The following is a 10,847-nucleotide window of genomic DNA, read 5'->3' on the forward strand; positions in this document are numbered from 1 at the left end:
TAATATATTATAAGTGCATTTTATCTTATTTTTTTTTAAGTTAGCCGGCTTACGAGCTAATGAGTTGGGTCAAGGTTGGCTCAAGTTTGATTCATTAGCTTAACGAGCTCGACTCATGAGATATTTATCGAATCGGTTTATGAGCTTACAAATCAGTTTGGCTCACTTGCACCCTTTATTATACTATTACTAAGCTCCAACTCAAATTCTAATATAATGAGAGGTTTTTGCATCTAATTCCCTTTGTGAAAATTTGTTGAATCCTATTAGAGTAATAGAGATAGACCTTTCTCGAGAGGGCTCTGATCTGATTCATCAATGTGAGAGAAAGTGAGAGAAAGAGAGAGATATGAAAAACCTTTGAGATAAGCAAGAATTTTTTTTGGAGGATTATATAAAAAATCACAAAGTATCGCTTAATTGGACTGAACTTTCAATATGATCACATAATTTGATTATAACTTAATCTAATAAAGTAAGAGATTGAACAAAGATGTCACTCAGCTCAACTTTTTTATTTTAAAAAAATAAATAATAATTTTTAATGTTATATATATATATATAAGTAACTGTGAAAAATATCAAAATAGTTCATTGACTCTTTACAAAAGATTCAAATGATCGTCAATTATATTACGGGACTATTTTGATCCATCAAGTCTTTTAAAAGGAGGAATATTTTGATTTTTCAAAAGAAGTTAAGCCATGATTTTGATTCTTTATCCAATAATAACTTATATAAAATTTAACATATTTGTGTTTTAGAAACATTGATATAGAAATCACTATCTGATATTTTTTAAGATTTTTTTGTTTACTAAGTTTTCGTTAGGATAGTTTTCTTTCTATTTTTTAAAAATAAAATTTTAATACAAAATTTATTAAAAACTACTTTAAAAAATAGTATGAAAGTTGCCCAAATAAAACCTAAGTCTAGAATTTTTGCTTATCATCATTATATTTGGGTGCTTTCTCTTTAATTTCTGCAGTGTTTGTTTGTCTCCATCACTTGTTTTGCCTTAAAAAAAGTTTATTTTTTACTTGAAGCTCATGAAATTCTCTTAGATTTTTTGACTTGTATTCTCTTTCTTGCCATTTTTAACTATTTTAAAGTAATGAAATTACATTTTGAGGGGACATTTAGGGCTTATTAAGATAAATTCATACACACATCATATACGTAAGACTCGAATCTAATACCTCTTAGGCTTCATTTGAGATTACTTTTTTACTGCTTCTTAAAGTAACTTCATAGTATAAAAATTTAAAATTTTGTACTAAGAAGCCGTTTTAAGAAACAGTAAAAAAGTCATCCCAAACAAAACCTTAATTGGTTGATAGTCAAAGTTCCTGACCAACAAACCAAGATGAACTATATAAGCAACGAAACTGAATTTGCCTTTATCTACTTTTTATCAGATATTTAGATAAATTAAGATAAACGCACACACATATCCCATATATAAGACTGAACTCTAAGACATCTTAGTTTAATATAAAGCTCCAAACCAACCGATCAAAATGACTTTTTGCCCTCATCTACTCAAAACAAAAACAATAGCACCAGCAGAGTTGGAAAATGAGCAAGATTGTGGACATGAATGACATCATGCTGTGGAAACTAAAATGTGCTATTGTCAGTCTGAAACGATGTAATATTTATCAGATAACTTTGAAGTTTCAACTGATATCCAATGAAATGCAAGCCTCGCCTCGTTAAATGAACTTCAACGTTTTTGGCTAATAGTATTTTAAGTCAGACAGAAAAAAAAAGATTGATTTTGAATAGTCTCAGCTTGCAACACTAAGGGCTCCCTTATTATTATTAGTTTTAATCACCAAGAGCTCAGTTGGTGTAATATAAAGTCTAAAAATGAAAAAAGATTGTGAGTAGCAGCAGATGACAGTAGTGGCCTACGACTGTAGTGGCCGACCGCCGGGGGGGGACGATGGAGGGCGGCGGCCAAACGAGTTTGCTTATGATGAAATGACTCTTGCTCAAAATTAGCCTAATTTAATATAATTAAAAAATAAGAAAATAATTTATATTATATTTATTTTACTCTATTTGCAATCTTTTCTTCTACAAACAGTTTGATTTTCAAAACCCCTGCATATAGGCCTTAAAAATATAATTTGCTTTCTATTCTTAGAATCTTGGAAACAGAATTTTTATCAAGTAGTTGAATTTTCAAGTATAAATCTCTCTCTCTCTTAAGTCTCTGTTCACATCGTCAAAATAATATTAAAAAAAACAAAGAGAGCTGTGGTGGGAGAGTGTGCTGATGATTACCTATCCAATCAAATCATTCACGCCCGTTTTCTTCACGCTCTGTCATATCACACAGCCTCCAAAATAAAAGAAGATCCTACTCGTTATCTCTCTCTCTTTTTTTTTTTTGAAAAAAATATTTTTTTTGGGAAAACATTCTCTCATAAAAAGCCAAGAAAATAATATTATTGTTTACATTATAATAAAGATATTTCATTAAATTTATCTAAATTTTTGCTAATTTTATATTGTAAATCACTTACAATTAATTTTTTTTTTCAAAAAATAGTATTGAGATTAAAAGAAAATCATTTTATGCATCATCTCATTCTAATAATTATAATGATAATATAAGCATATAAATTTCATAATATTTGAATCTTGAATGAACTGAATTTTATTGATTTGGCCTGAGTGGAGTAGCTCCATTTGTACTTGTTGTTGTGGTATTTTTGATTGATTTATAATTAATAATTTTGGGTCATTGATTCCCCTTCCTTTTAAGGGGAATGGTCATCTGAGCTGTCTTTAAGTATTCAAACAAATTTGATTAAACAATTTTTAAGTATTCAACCATCATTGCTATTGATGCACCGTCCGCTGCTTGCATGTTGTTCCCTCAATGCTATATCGCTCGACATCCCTCATCGTAAAATATCTATCATCTCTTGACACTGAAACACCTTCACCCACTATCAATCCACATCCAATACGTCCAACAACAATTATCACTTAATGTGTGCTACCATACGACACTGAACCTGATATATTAATTATTCATCATCTCTTTATGTCAACTATTATTCGATGTCTATATCATCACTCAACATTACTATACTTTTTTGCTCCCAAGACCTTATTCACATTATCACTTGACATCTACCATCATTTAAAACCCTATGTTACTTAATATACAACTCTATATAGCTGTTAAAGTACTTCAACATCGTGTTTCATTGTTTGAGTGTTCAATTTATCCTCTTCTATTTTATGTAGGGCTACTCTAGCTTAAAACATATATGCAAGGCATTGTTAGAAGTTAAGCCACCACATCGAAAATGCAAAATCATATGAATAAGGTTTTTGAATTTTTTTTTATTTGACATATGCTTGATTCAGATGAGTCATTATTCTTCTTTCAACCTTAGTTAAAGGTGAGGACGATACTCTAAAGATCTTCTTGTCCTACAACAATGAGCCTATGATCCATCGATTATGAGATTATTAAGGTATGCTTAAATATAAATTTATAATTAAGTAAATCAATACAAGCATCCTAATGAACTATTTTGAGATTTTAGCTAAAATTATCAAAATATTACTATAAAAATTTTATAAATAGACCCAAATTCTTTGTATAAAAAAATCTAAATTTAGAGATAGCTTAGAGATCTAAAAAACTCTACAGCCTTTTGGATTGATTCTCAAGAGAATGGCTTCCAGAAAAAAGTGAATTTTGAAAGAAAGTACTATTACAAGCGGAGCAGAGTTTTGAGAAAGGTATGTTATTTTATTCTATGATTTTTCATTTTGCTATATAGTAGATTTTTTTGCAGGAGAGCGGAGCTGAAAGCTATCAAAGATTAATTGGTCTCTCTTTTTTTGGGTGCTATGGCTGCATAGCCCGATTATATTAGGTTCTTTTTGTAATCGTAGTTTAAGGATCCGCCAGCTCGTAGGAATTTTATTTTCTTTTTGGTTTGTAGCTCTTATGAGCAATAGAGAGCTGGTGGAGCCTTTTAAGGATACTGTAACCGATGTTTTGATTTTAGCTAAAATTATCAAAATATTACTATAAAAATTTTATAAATAGACCCAAATTCTTTCCATAAAAGAAATCTAAATTTAGAGATAGCTTAGAGATCTAAAAAAATCCACAGCCCTGTCATCCAATCAATGCCGACAATCATCGCCAATAACCATCATTGCTCAACCATCGTTGTTGACCATCAATGATTGAGTGCTATAGCTTCTCCATTTTCTACAACAAAATGATCTCCCAATTGTCGTAGATTGTCTCTTGTCACATAAACATTCGTTGTCATCTGACCATCGTTGCTCTACTATCATAAATCGTCAACTATCATCCAATTACCATTGCTAGACTATCTTCGCTCGACATGACCATCATCACCACTCATTGCATCCCTAATGTTCTCTATCACATTCACACGAAAGCAAGTTTGTGTTCAAAGTTTGTAATTCCACCTTGGAAGTGTAGACTACTATAACATTAATTATATATTGAATTATTTCAGCTGAATCATACTCATGATTTTTTTATACAATGCAACATGAATAAAACTATCACATGTATAAAGTAAATCATTACTACAAGATTTTGTTCTTCTCCCTTTTGCACCATTTCATTTCATGGGCCCTATGTTAATAACTATAATAGTAATATAATAATTATTTCAATTAAACACTTTAATCCTAGCTTTTTGTACTCCCTAACATAAACAAAATGCCCTCAGAGTTCATTAGATTTGTACTTCCATCACACACTCTTATTTGGAAAGTGTCATTCAAATAACATAAATTGACCTATGGCCTGCTCATAATTATTCAGAAATCAAAGATTATTACCATATTAAGGGTAAATTCATTATTTCATAAGAAATTATTAGGTACGGTCACCGGACAATCCGAAGGCTAATCAGGACGCACCACATCACCCGAAACACAGCAGTGTTTGGTAATAATATATAGTAAATTAGTGATGTGACGCTCCTGATTGGTCTCTAGACTGTATCTGATGACCGCACGTAATGATTTTGAAAATTCCACATGCAAGGCACCGACGCTGGCTTCATTTTCAGAGCATGAGAAACAACATTCTTAGCAGTTAGTACTCTGACAGTGAAGTTAGACTATTGAGACCGAAGATAACATTTAAAAGCAAGCTCTCTCTCTATTTCTCTCTCTTAAGCTTCTGAGCAGTATTGAGTGGCAATGAAGAACTCTTCAAATTTCTCAGCAGAAAGCAACAGAGCTGATCATACCAGTTCTCCATACAACGGTGCTCTGCTTCTTCCCATGGCTTCCAGTAGCTCTGCTCCTGCTTTGCTTAGCCATGGCAGAGACCTTCAATCATCTTCTTCTTCATCGTTCTCCACCGATGCTCGCACGGCGGCGGCGCTGAGGATCCATAGCTTGGCTGAGAAGAAGAGGAGGGAGAGGATTAATACTCATTTGGCTACTCTCAGGCACATGACTCCCAATTCTAGTAAGGTTTGTCTCTCCCTCTCTCTTCTCTCACTTCTCTCTTTTCTCTCTCTCTCTCTTCTTTCTCTTTTTCTTTCAAATACTTGCATCTTAACATGAATCAAAGTATTAATCATCTTTTCTGATCAAAGAACTTAGCGTTTAAATTGTGGGATTGATTAAGAAGCTAAAAAAATGACTAAGAATATGTTGAGATAGTTTAGAACAAGGCTTTAGTTTTGATTTGGGCTGTGTTTGTATGCCTTCTTAATTATGAAATTTTTTCTATAAGGTGTTATTTAAACTATGAGAAAGTTAGGGGTGGCCTTCTCCTTAAATCAGAGATAAATACTATTGAAAAGATATATATCAGTGTAAGATTTCATTTGGGATGATTTTTTATGATTTTTTAAAGCAGTTTTATAGTACAAAAATAAAAAAACGACTTTAAAAAATCATAAGAAAGTCGTCCCAAACGAAACGTAACTCTTCTTAGTTCAATTCATTTTAGTAGTTTTTTTGCTCTCTCTCTTTTTTCCCTCTTTGGTTTAAGACAATTTCTTAAAGTTATATTAAATTTTATTTACCTTTTCATAATTAGAACCAAAAAATTTATATATATAAATAAGATTAAGAAAGGTGTCCTCATTTTTATGTCTTTACTCATTACTAGAAAATTCTTTGAAGAGATGCTTATGATGTGATTAAGATAATTAGAGAAGCTTATGACGGGATTAGGATACTAACAAAAAATATAATCATTCTCTTTTAAACTTTATTTATGAACAATGAATCTTTAGTTATTAAATTCAAATTATTAACATGCTTGTCTAATAATTTATTAATTAACATGCTAATTAACTTTTAGGATTTAACATCCTTATTAGTGATTAATTTCAAATTAAATAATCCTTTATTAGAGAGGTGGAATAGGGCTTTAAGGGTAACAACACCCTCAGCTCATAGGCTTAGAATAAATTGGCTTCATAGAGAAATATAATATTGAATAAATAAAAGTACTTGTAAATCATCTTGCTTAGACTTTAATGGCTATTTAGATTTCATTTGGGACGATTTTCTTAGTGTTTCTTAAAGCAGCTTATTAATATAAAAATTAAAAAAAAAAAATTTACTTTATGAAACAGTAAGAAAACCGTTCCAAATAAAATCTTAGTCAATGTGTTAAAACTGGAAGAAACCTTTGTTGCTTAGGAGTTGAGGACAAATTGCCAGCCTAAGCAATGAGGTTTTCAAAATAGTCAAAGACTTTGAACGAATTAAGTTGTAAATTCACAAATATTATATACGTAAGCTTTATTATTGATCCAATTTTCTTTGAAATTTCAAATCAAATCTTTGATACAAATTTCTTAAAATCAAATAAAATATTAGTCAATATTTTGATAGAAAGATGCAAACCACTACTTTAATCAGATAATTTTTCAAGTGTAAATTGGTACGTGGAATGTAATTGATCATAGAGACTTGCCGCTGCAAAGAATCTTTACTTCAAAATAAAATAAACTATATTCCATCAAATATATTTAGTAGAAAAAATCTTTGGCGTAATATGAATTTTGTTGTTGAGTCTATAGTAAAATAATATTTTTATCATTCAAAATAATATATTATTTTTTTTATGTCGTACTTCATCACAAAATATTTTTAATTTATTGAGATAGCAAGAATTCCACCACAATTCTAGTGGGGATAGGGATGTTAAAATCGGATTGCAGGTCAGATTCGGGTCGAACCTGAAATTGATTTGATGATATTCAGGTCAACTCGAACCCGACCTGATTTTACAAACTGGTCATAAAATTCAACCCGGAAATCCAAGTTGACCCTACTCGAAAACGGGAAGAACTCCGTCAACTCTTCTTGTTGAAGCTGCATGATAGCCAGCACATGAATGGGAGGATGTGTCTCGTCGACTGGACATGAAGGAATCAAGGAACGTCGTCAAGCTAGCCCAGGCCCTAGGCCGCAGGACTCGTGAGTGTGGAAGAGTTGGGCCGCAGGACAGCAGGCCGCTGGGCTGCGCCACAGCAAGAGAGGTGGACGGCGTCGCCAACTTGAATCATCCAATCGGGTTAGACGCGCCTCTTCACTCATGTGACATCACTGTCGTCTGTTGCAGTTACACATACGTAGCACTCATGCGGTTCCTGTGTCAACCTGCGCTGGTTTCTAGGTCAACTCGAACCCGACCAGATTTTACAAACAAGTTGAAATCCTGACCTAACCTGACTCGTTTCTCAAATAGGTTGACCCTAACTCGAAATTTTTGAATCAGATTTGAATCGTGTTTTCAAATCTGATTAATTATTGACACATTTAATTGAGGATTATTTATTCTGTATAGGCCAGGAGAAAGAGACAAAGTAGTTTGATTATCTTTAATGAACAAGATTCATCAAATCAAAGCTTTCAACTAATAGTCCCGAATAAGCTGCAAGAGAAATAGATGAGTAGATATATTTTATTTTGGGTAGGATAGAATTAGCTTCAAAAATATGATACAAACGTGGAAGGATTGTCTACTTATAAGAAATCACATAAGCATCCAATTATGGAGCTACATATTAAATTATTAGCTTTGTAATTATGCTTAGGGGTCAACATAACAAGTGATTTTGAACCATATAAACGATATGGTTTGCATAAAATATTTCCACTGGAAAATGTTGAAGGTGGGATTTGCGTGTAAAGGAAGATTGGATAAGGCTGTGGTGACATACAGTACACATTATTGATGGCGAAGCTTGGCCAATGATTTGATGGGTTAGTGAGTTATATCATAGTCTAGTCGGGTTATTTGATTGGCTAAACAAAAATTACAGTATAAAATAAATATTTTACAGTTATTTGAATGTGTTCACATGAATAATTTTTTTTTATTTGATTTGAAGTAAAATGAATATAGTGTAAAGTTTAAAGATAATGGCGATTGGTGGGTGGCGGCAGCTGGGGGTGTCAATATTTGGAGAAATTATTGTGTATGCAGTCCGAACGTAGAAAACGGTCTGAATTAATGCTGCGTATTTATTGCTTATTTTACTACATTTTTTTTAATACACAATTTTTTCTACGTATTTTTTGCGTACTTATTGTGTATTTAGTGCGTATTTAGTGAGTATTATTTATTTGTTACTTATTTGCCGCTCATTTAGTGTGTATAAAAAATACGCAGTAAAATAAGCAGTAAATACGCAACATCCGGACCGTTCTCTACGTTCGAACTCCGTACACAATAATTTATCCAATATCTGACACGACCAAAAACCTGACAAGTACCAGCCCGAAAATTCTGGGTTAGGGTTCACCAGATCCCAAAATTGGTCGGGTTTGAGTTCAACAAATCGATATCTTTCAAAAATCGGGTCGGGTTTGGGTTAAACCAGAAATTTGAAATTGACCCATTTTGACCCGAAATTCCATTTTTGACCCGAAAACTCAAGATTGACCCTTTTTTTTACCAGAAAATTGGAGATTGACCATTTTTTACTCGAAAACTAACAATTTTTGGTTGACCATGGGTCATTCGGGTCATGTCGGATTGATCAAGACCCAAAGCGGGTCGAGTTCGTGTCTGAAAAATTGACCCGTTTACAAAAATGGGTCGGGTTCAGGTTGACCGAATAGTACCGGGTCAATTCCAAGTTCGACCCGAACTCAACTCGTGACCCGAAATTGACACCCCTAGCGGTGGTGTTTATCGGAGGTTGACAACTGTCGATAGTGGTGGTGGTCAAAGCTATAGGGCCCAAACCAACAACGATGGTGGCCAGAAGGTCGCATTGTTGGCCGGTGACGGGTTAAATTGATGTAAATTGAACATATACAAAGATGAGTGTGTTATAGTTCACAGAAGATGTAATTTCTTTTATGCGAAAAAAGCTTGAAAGAAAAGAAAAATTTAAGAGGTCTCATTCAGCTGAAATTTTTTCTACTTATTGATTTTTTTCATCCAAATGCTCTTTTCGGCTATAAGCACGCTAAAATTATGGGTCATTTAGGAAAAATTATTACGTAGGATGACGTAACGCGTTCGGATTGACCTCCGGACACGTCCGGTCTCCGCACGTAATAATCTCTCGGTCATTTGGCACCTCACATATTCTCATAAAAATTTCAACTATAATTTTACTGCTTTTAAATTCAGAAATTGTATTAATATTCATGCTTCATCAAATTAATTTTTATGACATATTAATTCGGAAAAAAATTAATTTTAAATCTTTAACTTTTTTCTTTTATATAACTATCTTCATATCCTTTTCTTATAACATTAACTCAGAAACCCCTTAAATCCCAAAATATTTAAGAATTACATTACCGGCAATTGCTTCAACCAAACAAAAGCCCTAACTGCTCCTTATCATCCCTTACAGATGGACAAAGCATCGCTACTCGCCCGAGTGATCGAACAAGTGAGAGATCTGAACCGAAAAGCGGCCAACATAAACAAAATCTCTGCAATTCCTTCAGAAATGAATCAAGTGATTGTAGAATGCGACAATGGAAGCTTAAACAGACCACCTTTCTCCTCCTCCTCCTTTGCCGATCAAAATATACAAATAAAGGCGACTCTTTGCTGTGCTGATCGGCCACATCTCTTCTCTGATTTAATGAAGGCGTTTCAGATACTGAGACTCAAAGCAGTAAGAGCAGAGCTCACATCAGTGGGAGGAAGAACACAGAATGTCTTTACTCTTTGCAGGAAAGATGGAAATGGAAATGGAAATGTTTGTTTGAGTTCTCTTATTGAATCCATCAGAAATGTTCTGACTAAGATTGCTTCCTCTGAGGAATCTGCTTTCATTGATCAATCAGAGAAGAGGCAAAGGTTTTTGGCTACGAACTATTTCAATATGTCTGTTTAGTTGGGGATGGAGTAGTTTTTTCTTGGGGGTTTAGTTGGTTGGCTTTTTATAGAATTTTGTTCGGGTTTTATTATTTGGTTTCAAGGAATGGTCATTTTGTTGTTTGTAGTAGCAAGAAACAATTTTTGGAAAATAATGAGGTTTGGTAGATTGTGTTGTTTGGCTAAATGTAATGTAGGGGTGTGAAAACGAGTTGGGTTTGGGTCTGATTTGAGATTGACTCGACTCAAATTTGATCATCTAGAATCCAACATACTTAATGAAAGGATAAAAATAAAATTGAACTCGAGGCTTACCTGCTAGCAATCTCAACCCGCTATGATAAACCATTTTAATTTTAAAAAATATTAATTAGTTAAGGATATATTTTAGGTTAATTGATAAAAAATAAAAAGATTATATAGATAAATAAAAGAAATTTAGAAAAAAATTAAAAGGGTCAATTTTGAGTCAAAATAGGATTTGCGGGTCAATCTGAATCC

The 10,847-nt window shown here is 32.9% G+C and overlaps 1 protein-coding gene across 1 annotated transcript; it reads left to right on the forward strand.

Moving 5' to 3' along the window:
* Positions 1-5,184: 5,184 nt before the first annotated feature.
* LOC110107930 (transcription factor bHLH30) lies at positions 5,185-10,492 on the forward strand. Its single transcript, XM_020838379.2, has 2 exons — positions 5,185-5,506; positions 9,874-10,492. The coding sequence occupies exons 1-2, from the start codon at positions 5,228-5,230 to the stop codon at positions 10,363-10,365; spliced, it is 771 nt and encodes a 256-aa protein (XP_020694038.1). The 5' UTR covers positions 5,185-5,227; the 3' UTR covers positions 10,366-10,492.
* Positions 10,493-10,847: the final 355 nt, after the last annotated feature.

This window comes from Dendrobium catenatum, unplaced genomic scaffold (genome assembly GCF_001605985.2).
Source record: "Dendrobium catenatum unplaced genomic scaffold, ASM160598v2 fragScaff_scaffold_615, whole genome shotgun sequence".
Taxonomy (NCBI): Eukaryota; Viridiplantae; Streptophyta; class Magnoliopsida; order Asparagales; family Orchidaceae; genus Dendrobium; species Dendrobium catenatum.

Coding starts and splice junctions, on each gene's coding strand:
- LOC110107930 (XM_020838379.2), top strand. CDS start 5,228: ATGAAGAACTCTTCAAATTTCTCAGCAGAAAGCAACAGAGCTGATCAT. Junction 5,507..9,873: donor TGACTCCCAATTCTAGTAAG/GTTTGTCTCTCC, acceptor CATCCCTTACAG/ATGGACAAAGCATCGCTACT.